Genomic DNA, 13,574 nt, shown 5'->3' with positions numbered 1-13,574 from the left:
TCTTCACTTGCATACAGAGGTGGTTCCTCACCTCCTTTGTTCTTGAAGTACTCTGTGTCTTTCCACATGAGAGGGATACGAAGATCTGTAACGACAACAGACAAAGAATTAGACCACAAAAATGTTAACCACCCTTTCTTCATGTTCCCCAGCTGGGTACCAGACAAGCAGCAGTGCCCCAGTGAACCTCTACCCACGCACGCATGCACGCACGCACGCACGCACACGCATGCACACGCGCACACACACACACACACACACACACACACACACACACACACACACACACACACACACACACACACACTCTCAGTCCTGTAACTCATTAACATTCATATCACTATTTATTTCTTTAATTTTTCATCATGTTGTAAACACAAATAAAACAAGAACAAAAAAAACACATCGCCCCTCTTATCTTGCTCCCTGATGTGAATTATCTCTCTGCAGTGTGTCTGTGATACAAACAGAGAAGCTCCATAATCATTCATCTCTGTCATATTGCGACAGGCAGCATCTTGCAAGTCACCACGTTTTCACCGCGGTCAGTAAAGACGCACTTGTGCAAAATATGCCTGACGAGAGCTACTCTGCGTTAAATTAAAACACTACGCAGATGGTAAAGATTCCTTTTCCTTTATTTGTTACTGGTCAGTCTTTTGCTAACCACATTTCACAAATTAAAATGTGGTTAGCTTAAAAATGCGCAAGAAAATGCTCCCCCTAGTCTTCCTCCTGTCATCTCCTTTTCATAAATACACATTTTTAGTAGTTACTTGCCTGAGATGGCCACTTTTCCTTTGCATGGGAGTCTGTCGTCCATTGGTCCTGCATCCGACGACCTTCGCGTGACCTTCTGCATGACCTGAGCTTCCTTCATCCTCTGCAGCTCCGACATGTAGGCCATGATACGGGTGCTGCAGGTCTGCAGGCTCTTGGCTGCCTCCAGCGCCTGGTCTCTCTGGGAGCAGGCAGCCAGCAGCTTGCAGGCCCCATCACGCATCCGGATCTCATGGTCAATCTTCTTCTGGATGTCGCTGTCCTGCAAGGACAAGGGATTGGTGGAGGGAGAGAAGGGAAAAAAAGAGAGAGTGAGGGAATTGAGGCTTAAATGACAGATGACGTCACGTTTAAAAGAATATTTCTTTGGTTAATGGAGGAAGAAATGAGTAGAGAAGTGCACGAGGTAAAGTGAGAGAGAAGCGGATTAAGTCGTTTTCGGGAGAAATTAAGGTTAGAAGAAGATTAGAGAAGACAAGTGTCGTAGATCAGGCCTGTTGGGGATACATTAATAAGGCGTGTCCCTGAAAGCAGTCTGTGTTCATTGGCGTGTGTCTGTGAGAGAGTTGGCATCGACAATATTCAAACACATGGCCTTTTGCCCTCTCACCAACGAGCCCACCCCCAGCTGAGCAGAGACGTAGATGCTGAATCATTTAGTACAAACGTATTCACTAGACACACACAGACACACACACACACACACACACAAGGGGAGAGGCACCTCTCCAGTGAGAGAATAAAGAATGAAGCTGTCAAACGCTGAACGTCTGCAGCCCAAATGAGAAGCCCCAGACATACACAAATATCCACACACGCACACACTTAGCGACTTCTAGCCACTGTCCTTTTTCCTCAAGCAGCTTTCTAAAAGGAAAGGCTTATCTGGAGCAAGAAAGCCACCCTGTCTGTGATTAAAAAGACTCTGTACACTTATACAGGAGTACACATGCACACACACACTCGCAAACTCAAACACATGCAGACAAAGGTTCCTCAATCTTAAACTGTCTGGCTGTGTCTCTGGTGATGCTGTCCAGAGTTTTAAACAAATGTCTAAGCCCCTCTTCACTCTGTCAGCAGAGAAAAAAATACTGTATGCATGAACTTAAAACAGCAGACAGTGAAAGGAAAGGACTAACATATGCGGTGGGAGGGATGAGCGAGCACAAAGGGATCCAGGAATCAAACAAAGCCCAGGCAAAAGCAAAGCCGTGTCGACCTTGAGCGTTAGTGCCAGTGCTCCTTCTCAAGCTAAAACCTTTGAATCACGTACAAATCAATGCACATAAATCCATGGAATACTGATCAGGAAGGTCGTATTTAAAGAGCTGGCTAAACAAAGTAGGAAAATATCAAGTTTACCTTGTGTGTATGATGAATGAATGAACAAATGGAAACATATGCCTGACTGCTGGAGTAGGAGTAGGTGTAGGTGTAGGTGTGTGTGTGTGTGTGTGTGTGTGTGTTCGTGTGTGTGTGTGTGTGTGCGTGTGTGTGCCCCTCCTTTTCAGTGGTACATTAGCAATCTCACACTCCCCCCACAAATAATCTCTAATGCTCCCTTTGCCCTTCTTTTCCCACTCCTCTCTGCCTGATAAATGCACCTTCCCCTCCTCTTGTCCAACATTTCTCACACATCCTCTCTCTCTCTCTCTCTGTCTCTCTCTTTCTCTCTCTCTCTCTCTCTTTGCCCGGTTCTCATGAATTTTTTATTCTTTTGATTTAAGCTTTTATACTTTCACTACTCATTTTCTTCCGCCTTCTCTTGCGCTCCGCTCCATCCATTCCACCTCACTGTCCTCAATCGGCTTTTCTTTCTTCTCCTCCACTCGTCCTCCTCCCCTCTTCCTTTCTACCTGTGTCTCTCCTAGCGTGAGCCTCTCACTTTGTTCAGAACAGGCCCAGTGGGAGAGGGATGAATGTGGTTTGGACTTAAAAGTCCACATTTGGACACAGATTCTTGCTTGAATACCATGCACTACAAAATGAGGTTTCATGTAATTCTTGATTAACCACTGCACTGGAAAGGCTAACTTGCTTCTCAGAGTACAACCACACTACTTCTGCATGGTGGTGAAAGCTACACTAACAGCTGTTAATCGCACATAAGATCCAACTACTCTGTCTCCAAACTGCACCACCAAAACATTTAAACATTGTCAGTAAAAGTCTGACGTGCGTTACAGTATGTCTTGCTACAATAACACGGTATGACATTTAAAAAAACAAAACAAAAAAAAAAAAAAATGGCTGGAGGTGATTACAAGCAGATTTCTCCCTTGAAACGCTGCTGGAGTGAAGAATTATCAGACACAGCATGATGGAGTGTATTTATACTGATATAATGATAATGATCAGTCTAGAGTCGTGTAAAATCTGCACTGTGGCTGCTGAACACAGTGTAGCTACGCAAATAAGCCTGCCATTAAATAAACACTTTCACTGGCTGAAAAGCAATTATCGTACTCTCGACCACAAAAGAAAGGAGACCAAATTACAGCAACAGTATAAACATAGATAGTCTGCAAAGTACAAGTGGAGGATTCAATTTTGCAGGTCAAGCGTTTGTTTATGAGAGTTGATGTGCTTTTCTTTCATCGTAAGTGCCTGTAGTTTGGAGACGAAATAGTAATTTTAACTGAGAATGGGAGAAAAAAAGAGCGGGTACTCAACTGATGCTGTTTCCTAAATCACTGACAAAACAATAATGAGGTTTGTAGAGTCTACTTCTTTAAGACAGAGGTTCTTCTAACAGCTGTCAGTGACAAAACTACTATTTTGATGATCGATTCCTGGTTGAAGCAATTCATTAAGTCATAAATACTGAAGACAACTGCTTTGTACAAAATGATTACACCACTCATATTCTTTTTTAACATTTTATATAGAAGCCATTAATTCGTTTGCGGAGAAAAATATTCATCTATTATTCGATCACAACAAAACCATTAGCTGTAAGCGATAAACATAAAAAATTTGAACCATGGATAAAGAGAGAAAGTCCAGCTCAGGCTGTGACAAATTTCTTTGTCAATAGTGGCGCCGCAAACTATGACGCATGCCTGAGGCTGGCTCGCCAACTTTGAGGGAATGCAATGCAATGCACACACACACACACACACACACACACACACATACACACACACAAACACAGAGTAAAGGAGCTGTTACCACAATTCATTTCCATGCATTAGAGTGACCTACTAGGAGGAGGTCCTGTATTTATAGCAGCTAAATTAACAAGCTTCTCCTTCTGGGGATCTCAGAATAGAAGACAAGCAGCCTAGATCTAACTCTAATCCAGGCGTCTGGCGTCTGGGTCGGGCTAGCAGAGTACAACAACCTGACATAAACACTCACAAGATAGTCGAATTAGAGAAACACAGGTTTACACACATGCAACAACAAGCAGGACAGAAGTCCAGAGTGGATGAACTCATTTTCTTTTTTTCATTATCTTTCTCTCACAGGTACACATGAATAGTAGTCACAGTGACTCCCTCAACACAGTGTCCTCAGAGTGGCAGGTGTTAGACCAGTGCGCATTGCCTGAGAGGCTGACTGCCTGTGACGGCGGCACTGTGGACAGCAGCCAGACAAAGGGTGAAGGAAGGGTGGATAAGCGACAGGGATGGAGTGCATGTTGGGTATCAAGCAGCGACACAGAGGGGAGGCGGTGCTGTCAAAGAAAACAGGAGGGGGGGGGGGGGACTTGAGGAAAAGACTATAGAGGAGGGAGAGAGAAACAAAAGAAGAAGATACAGGCTGACAGGGCGAAAGGTCTGGGTGGAGTGAGAGAGGCAGCTGAGAGAAGAAAAAAAGATATAAGAAAGGGAACGGGGAAGAGAGCGAGGGGAAGAGGAAGAAATGAGGAAGCACACAATGTCAAGCAGGTCAGTGGGTGAGGGGATGGGGAGGGAGGGATGGTGAGGAAGAAAAGCAACGAAGGAGGAGGATCAAGGTGTTTGCAAGAGACAGATTTGGCAGTAGAAAGAGAAGTGGTGGGTTCTATATAAACACACAACCGATGGAACGAAGCACAAAGCTCTGCAAATGAGCAGGCGTGGAAATAATAGGGAGAGAAAAAAACTTGACACGTGGAGACAAGTGTATCTCTGCGAAAACTTGAAGCTTACACTAATGGCTAAAAACAGCAAACTTCATAATTACGTATGAATTTTGGAGTTAAGCATTTGCCAAAAGAATAGAATGAAAATAAGAATTCATCCAATAATTCTACTTTGTTACAGATAAATGTTTCAACAAACCTCGATAACATCGCTACATGACGCACACAGTGTATGCGTAATGCCAAAGTAACCTTTCAGCAGGTAATTTGATGCCTCAGTAGATACCAGATGGTCACTTCCTCTGTCACCTTCTCTGTCCCTGTCTGGCTGTGTGTTTTGATCCTCACTTGTGTGTCAGTGGGGTGTGATCACAGAGACACTAACACACACACCTACACAAACATACACACATACACACACACACACACGCCGCCGGTTGGGGATTTGACGCCGCTGCAGATGGTGTGTAATGGTTTGTTTACGATGCGTTGTTCTGCATGAGTAGGCTTTCCTGTTCAGATCACTGACCCTCGACCTCTGACCTCTATCCCTAACCAGACCAGACGGCTGCAGTTACAGCATGGGGTTAGTCCGCAGGGTGAGGTTTAACACACACAGTGAGTATGAAAAACATCAAGAAACAACACAGTCTGCCTTGTACAGCAACCACATTAAATCCACCCACCTGGGAATGAAAGACACAGCGCGGAGGAGGAGTAGTTGCTCCTAAACTGTGTTTAAATTCATGAACAAAAGGACTCATATTAATAATTGTGAAATGCTGCCACTGATTTTAGAGCTGAAAATAGAAAGAACATTTTCACCACTGCAATGTCAGTCAGTCAATCGGTCGACACATCACTTTAGTCTTAAATATAACAACCAGTATTTAATGGATTGCTATTTAATATTATTATATTGCTATTAGCAGACGACGAATTGATCCCTGATATTGGTGACCCCCTGACATTTTGGTAACGCTGCAATGAGGTTGATGTTTTTTGTTTTTTTTAATTTATTTTTTTGTGCCTTTATTGATAGTGCAGTAGAGAGAGGAAATGGGGAGGCAGAGAGAGGGGGAATGACATGCAGCTAAGGGCTGTCCGATGCAGTACTCGAACCGGGGCCAATTGCAGCGAGGACTGTAGCCTCTACACATGGGGCGGATGCTCATCCAACTGAGCTACTCGACGCCCCAATGAGGTTGATGTTTGTGGTTTAGAGTGTGACTGAAGTGTCTCAAGAATTAATGGATGGCTTGTCATGAAATTTGGTACAGGCATTCATGTTCCCCACAGGATGAATTGTAACACATTTGCTGATCCTCTGACTTTTCATCTAGTGCTATTATCTGGTAAAAAACGTTTTCCAATATTTAGATTTATGACCAATATTCCTGCAAAACTAATGACATTCATTAACCGACAGCCTCAGGTCAACATTATGCCTGCTAAATATTAGCATGCGGATGTTAGCGTTTAAAGCACTGCTGGGCCAAAATACAGCTGGGCGGTCGTGCAGACTTGTTGTGCACAATAATCTGCTGCACATCTGAAACGTGCGCACATACACAACAGACATTCAACATCAATACTGATGCCGGTAGAGGAATTGTCCTTCTGCTTGTATAAATAAGGGGGTCAGAGGTCACGAAGAGGATTTCTGACATTGGGATCGAACCTGCATCCCACAGTTAAAGGCTGGTTTCTCTAACCACTATAAAACCATGCCACCTTCTTGTCTTTGCTGACTCTGAAGTTGTTTTATTTTCGAGGCAGAAAAGACGCTGCAGCTGACTGGCAGAATACAAAAGTTTGTTGGACAGGCAGAGTCAAAAGAGGGAGATAGAAAAGAAAGAAGCAAGGAGACCAAAAACGAGAATAACAACAGCAGAACTGAAACACACTCAGACAAAAAGGAAAAAAAGATTTGTACACTCTCACACACACACACACACAAAGGCAGACAACCAGACAAACACACACGCACACACACTCACAAGGACATGTACAATGTGTCAATCTTCATGGCAATAGACATGAAGACTGAGACAAATGTGCTCTATCTCTATTTCACATACACACAAAACCAAAGATTTGCAAATTCCTGACCACTCCCATACACTGGGACTTTACTGACCAAACTGCTGGCTTTCAATTAGCCAGCCACAACTATGTGCCTCGCCTTCCTCTCCACCCTCTTCCGCTACTTTCCCTCTTGCTCACGCTCTTCCCCTCTTCCTCTCCCACACCCAGTGCATGGCTGCAGTTAAGGACGGAGGGGGCAGTTGAGGGTGCAAGAAACGAGCAAGAGTTAAGTGAAGAGAGAAAAAAAAATCAATGGCAAATTAGCTGAGAGAAGGTTGGAGGACGAGAGAAAATTAATAGAAGTAAAGTAAAGTAGAATATAGGAGTTAGAGAGAAGAAAGATGGAGAAAGGAAATTGGATAGAAAATGTGGGTTAACAGATGTGAGTGAGTGAATTTAAGGAAGGAATGGGAGGAAATGTGGGAGGAAAATGGGAAGTGTATAATGATTTACATATAGCATGGAGTCAGATCAGGAAAAACAAACAACAAACCCAATCCAACCTCGAACCACTCAAAAACAATCATCCAATTCACCAAACAACATCCCTGCAGTGTTTCAGACTCCAGCTGCTGCTGAGCAGCCAGGGCACAACGACAGTGGTTTGGTACTGGTCATGGAAGGCAGAGAGGAGGGGGGAGGGAAACAGTAACGGGTGGAGTGTTTGCTTTCGCTGTTTTACGACAGCAAAGCTGGCTACAAAGCAGTCCAAGTCTGTTCACTGCCAGGACACCCTTAAGACACACACTCCCAGGGCCCAGTCATATGGCAAAATGTGGCTGTGTACGCTCTGTGCCAACATGCTGATGTCATCACTGAGGTGATCACTATGGAGTTTCAACAGTGCACAGAGTCGCTCTTATAGCTGGAACACTGTGAACTCTCCCCCTCCCGACAGCTTATGCATTCAATTATTTCCTGACAATAGAGACTGTTTCAGCTCTGCTTGCATGGAAAACTATGTGTGTGTCTGTGTGAGCACTTGTCCACATGTGCTTATGTGCGCAAGCGTGTGTCCAAATGACTTTGCGGCCAGCTGTTCTCACACAAAGGCAGAGTGTTTCAATGCAGCTGGGTCCCAGCACACATGGGGCAGAGTCAGAGCAGAAAGTGCTAACGAGATAAATAATATGAATGTGACTGTGTTTCAAACCATATTTGAGGTACATGCAGGAGGTGACGGAAAATGCCCGTGTACGCAAACAAGTGCATGCATGTAAATTAGTGCATAGTTGTTCGGTGTGTACACTTTGTACTTGCAACTGGATGCTGGCCCCAAGGAGAGCAACAGTGGAGTGAATTTCAAGCTATAAAACAAATTTGTTTAGAGCTACAAGGGAGCACAGGGAGCTTAGAGTCTGCCAAGCAGTGATCACTTCAACAATTTATAGCACACTAAAGCTTGATGGCTCTTACACGGCTGTGCACACTCAGCCTAATACACCGGGTCCGCATTATCATATAGTAGCACAGCAGGAGCTGGGAGAAGCAGCAGGGAAGCACACCAAACTGCAGAATCATTTGAAGGCCGTGTATAGGTGATCATAACAGGGAGTGTGTTTGCACTTATGTGTGTGTGTGTGTGTGTTACTGTAAAGACTGTGTGTGGTCTCTCAGCATATAAATAACAGGCCTGCAGAGTATAGATTTGTGAAACACTGCGTACAGGTTCCAGAGCAGCCTCATAAACAACAGTGGGATGGAAAAAAAAGGGTATACATTCATCCTGGAAGGTAGTTTATTATGAGTACCGACAGCACAAAAACACTAATAACAGCAGTACCCCCTCCCGCTCCTCTTCCATCTCACCTCTAAAAAGGAGCAGGGGGAGCAAGCTGGGCTGTATTCAAAACACATGGTCAGATATAATAAGCTGGATTGTAAATCCTTGCTAATTTGTGGAACTGAATCCAGAAGAAGGACAACAAAATATATCATAATCTTTGAGGATCCAAGCAGACCGTATAAGGCTGAAAAACAGCAGTCTGTTGGAATAGCTGCACACAAAACTTGCTTGCAAGAAATATGATGGTGATCATTTTTATTCTTTAGCAGCTCTGGCGTAGTTTTCTGAAAACACGATCCACAGATTTTGGTGGGAAAGGAGACAGAGAATGAACCAGAGTTGTTACCAAGCAGCTTCCTTTTCCAATCAAACAGTAATGGAGAGAAACTCTAATGACAGAAACTGGCAGACCGAATTGTCTGGGGGGCTACAGGAGGCAATTAATGAATTACAACACACACACACACACACACACACACACACACACACACACACACACACACACACACCAATACTGTAACCTCATCAGTGCACTTTACTGGCACAGTCATAGTTGTGCACTGCAGCCTGGAACACAGCCACTGACTATTACCAAGTTGATACTATATTATTAACTGATTAGCCAGCTTTTCCTATAAACCAAAAGCCCAAACAGAGAAAGGAGGGAAAGGTTTAGGGAAGGAACGGGTATGAAACAGGTCTTTCTAAGCCCCTGATCAAAGACTGCTGTTGTCTCTCTCAATGAGAGCACTCTGCTAGTGTGTCCCTAAGTAGGGAGATAGAGTAAAGGGGATTTAATCACATTAAAAGATCCACATGAGGCAAAAAGGCATTGATGTGACATTGTAATCCACTCTGTGCTGGAATTTTTCACGCTGGTACAGTCTGTTCTTTCTATAACACATCAAATTACTGTCTGAAGAGAGGTCAACGATAGTTGGCTGTGTCACCTATCGCTCCTTACGCTTGTATGGCTGTGAGGGGATGGGCAGAATATGGAGCGCAACACTGATTTGACTCTTCCAGGAACCTCAGTGTGCGTGCAACTGTCGTGGTGACTGACAGCTCTCAGTATGTTACCTCACACCTTGGGTGAAAGTCAGGAAGGAGGCAAAGGGAGGACACAAAAACAGGCATTGGATTTAATCTCTGCCATGTGTCCGTGATGGCGGGGTTCGCTTGCTTGTTCACATTTTTGACTGTGACTGATGAACACTATCAATGACTAGTTGTGTATTTTGCAGGATCTATTTCAGCTGCATGCTTCCAGTTATCCAGTTGTCCAGCTTACAACCGCCTCCAGCAAACATAAATTAGCAAGAAACAAACCCTTAACTGAGTATGCTAGTGTTTGCCAACGGCTCCATATTCCTTTGCGAAGATGCCAAATTAATTTGGAGCCTACTGTCGGCATTAGTATCAACAACCTCCCTGCTGTAAACAAAGAAATACCAAAAATGGAATCAACATGACGCTGTCTTCAATGTGTTACTTCATATATCTCTTTACTTTTCATGGCAGGAACCACATTAGCAAAACTAGATGTCTTCCTTTCACAATGAAACCCTTCAGTCAGGCAACGAGATAGAAACATGGTCACAGTATAAGATGTGTGGGAAGGATGTAACAGCATGAAGTGTTGCTGGAGTGGGAGGATGGGAGAGACAAATGGCAGATGAGGAACAGCCAAAGGGACAAACGGAGGGAGTGGAGGGCACGAGGTCACAGGAGAGCGGCATCCCTGCTGGGTCCCCGTACCATTAAGCTCCTTTTCATCCTCAGTGGGGTAAGTGGTGGCCAGTTATCTCACTTGCACAAACCAATCCTAACACTTGATGAGCAACACACTATAAACACACTTAGAGCTCTCATTAGTTGACTTTTGCAAATAAGTTCATCCAAACCCCCCTGCTGATTAACAGTTTCAACAGCCTGACACAATGTCAGTGACACACACACACACAGACACACACACACACACACACACACACACACACACACACACACACACACACACACACACACACACACACACACACACACACACACACACAGTGCTTGCCCAAGTAATCCCAGGCTTTCCTCCTCATCTGAATCAGGATGAGGAAATCGGGGCTAATTAGCTCAGCCAGCCTAACTAGCATTTAAGCCTGCCAAACTCTCCTCCCTGTTGTCTTTTATCTCTGACCTCTTTGCTATACTACAGACACACATGAAGATGTGCAAAGCATGTGGGGATAAGACTTTATTAATGCAGATAAATCTGAAAACACATTATTCTTCTTCTTCCTAGTTTTAGCCTTCTATTCACATTCAAAAGCACACTTTAAACTGGGTGGATTTTCAAAACACTTGTCTTGGATGGTTTGGCAAAACTGAGCTCTTCCTAACAAAATCCTAACATATGATTGTCAAGTGATAAAACTTTCATAATCTCACATATTCAGCTCCGTATGGTTTGGCAGCTGCCGTTAAATTTAAGAGGAGGACAAGGTTTTTTTTGGCACTTAAATTAGATTTTTTTTTTTAACTATCTGAAACTTTTAGTTTGAATGGAAAACTCATCATACTTCCCATATGTATGATGTATCCATCTTAATTCTATTTAAACTACTGTATGTCTTAGAGGTTTTTCACTGGCAGCATCACTAGCAAAGTATTTACACTGTCTAGACACACAAATCGTCCATCTTCTATATTTGTACTGTGTGTGTCCATTATTCGTCTTTCTTCTCTCCACTTTCCAATTCTCCACAATTCAGTCATGCTTATCGCAACTTGGGTCTATAGAGGTAAAAGCAATCAGACAATGTTGTTTACAGCTTTTATTGTCTTAATCAAAAACTGGATATAAATGTAGTGATTTTCTCTCTGTCTCATATATTCTGCGTGCTCTCTCTGAGCCCCATCTCTGGCCAAGAGTGCTGTAGTTAAAGCTGCTTTTACAGCTCTCCATTATTCATCACTGTTGCTGCTGTTGCCTTATTTAGTCTATATGGCCACATGTATATATATAACCACATGTGCTGCCCCCACGTGAGCTCTGTTTGGAGGGGTGGGGAGGCGTGTGTCTGTCATGAAGGTGCACAAGACAGAGACACAATAATAAGGCAGCAGACACTCTATGGCGAGGCTGTGTGTATGTGCGCAAGAGCTTATGTGTGTCCTCTATCACTATCGACCAGCCGTGAAGTGAATGCAGTTCATTATAATATTCATGAAGCTGCAGGACTTCTGAGCGGAGTTAAAGCAAAGCCAGATATCACTAAACTGACCCTCAGCCCTCTGCCCTCAGGGCAAGAAAGACCAAGAAAGGGAAAGATGAGGCACGGCTGGAGGGAGTGTGTGAGTGAGTTGGGGGTGGGGGGGGTGGGGGTTTCTAGCCACTTATGTTGTAATTATAACAGTTTCATGATTTCAGAATATAAAGTATTCCTACCCTCCCTTGTTCTCCAACAAGATTTAAGGCCTTGAGAACAGAAGTAAAGATTTACACGGACTGAAACTGAAAACAACTGGATCTGAAATGTGAGACGACACAATGCTTTACAGCCTTGCGGTATGCCATCAATTAATGGCTGCCATGAATCAAGACCTGAGGAATATTGCTATCACAGGGTAATAAAAGTAGTATTTGTTTCACTGCCTTGATTAATGACAGCCATATTAATGTCATGGGTAACACATGTAAGGTGAGATTCACTCTCAGTCCCTGAGTCTGTCACTGTGGTTCCACCCTTCTGCCACTTCACAGCACTTACAGCCTGCTCTGGTTACTAATGGGCCACATTAACCCCTGGAGTCTCTGCATGTGTGTGTTGTGCATGCGTGTGCATGTGTGTACAAGCATGTGTGTCAGTTCATTGAGAGACAATGAGAAAATGAGTCGGGAAGGCAAGAAGGCGGATAAGGGCAAGTACGATTGAGAGGTGAAAAGAACAAGATCGGAAATATAATTAATCGTGCCAAGTGTGTTTGTGTGTGTGTCTGCGTGTGTGCAAGCGCGCATGGTTCTTATCTCTGCCCTCCAGAACATTTTTAACAGATTGGGGGATCCGCATTTACATACAAGCGCACAACATGAAACTTATAACTTATACACAATCATTTACTACACCACGTATCTACACAGCAACACCGCGCACGCAGATACTAGTTCAACAAAATATTTATTCAGCCACAACAGAACAATGCACAGCCTCTTTCTGGTGACATGTAAATGTGCCATACGCAGGCACACATGAGCAGAGCCGGTCTGGGCCTCACATGGTTTTACATTCCAGTTCAGAGTGAACTCCTTTTGTCTTTCCTGCATCTGTCTGCGCTGCGAGGGAATGAGCACAAAGCAGATAGATACTTATTGCGCACTCACTTTTGCCTGCAGTCATCTAATCTGGAAGCAACAGTGATGGCAGTTTCTCCATAAACACAGCAGTGTATAGAAGCTATGGTGGGGTAGTTTTCTATAAATAAAAAAAAAAAAAAGGGGGGTAAACGAATAAGTATTACTATTGTATTTGAATTTTTAAATAGAAGGAAGCTATATATGCTACCAAAATATTGGCTGCTGACCAACTCAGCCTAAAAATATCAGAGCTGGCCCGTGTTGGTCAAGTTTTTCCAGTGGGGAACAAATGCAGAGCAGAGGTCTGACAGTGGCTGACTGCTCAGTGTTGTGGTATTTATGGAGGCTCTTCAGTCAGCCAGCGCCTGTGTGCCTGAGATAAATAAGCCCAAGTAAACATGTTTCATTGTCAACAGCAGCGGATCATTCGGGAGTCAGGCATCAAGTGTGCACCGCGCCCCTCTCACATTCTCTGGCTGAGCAAATCCACAAGCTATTTTGTG

General features: G+C 43.9%; 1 protein-coding gene across 4 annotated transcripts in view; it reads right to left on the bottom strand.

Annotated features, from left to right (window-relative positions):
* Nucleotides 1-13,574, bottom strand: part of rtkna (rhotekin a) — a 54,994-nt gene that overhangs the window by 8,783 nt on the left and 32,637 nt on the right. For all 4 annotated transcript variants that reach the window (XM_056375529.1, XM_056375526.1, XM_056375527.1 and 1 more), the window contains exons 2-3: nt 781-1,042; nt 32-85 (exon numbers count right to left, since the gene is read on the bottom strand). In XM_056375529.1, the coding sequence (XP_056231504.1) occupies nt 32-85; nt 781-1,042 (316 nt within the window). The remainder of the gene's footprint in view (nt 1-31; nt 86-780; nt 1,043-13,574) is intronic.

The sequence above is a fragment of the Seriola aureovittata genome, chromosome 5 (genome assembly GCF_021018895.1).
Source record: "Seriola aureovittata isolate HTS-2021-v1 ecotype China chromosome 5, ASM2101889v1, whole genome shotgun sequence".
NCBI classification, from domain to species: Eukaryota; Metazoa; Chordata; class Actinopteri; order Carangiformes; family Carangidae; genus Seriola; species Seriola aureovittata.
Note: the sequence above shows the minus strand (reverse complement) of the source record. Positions and strands in the feature narration are given on the sequence as shown.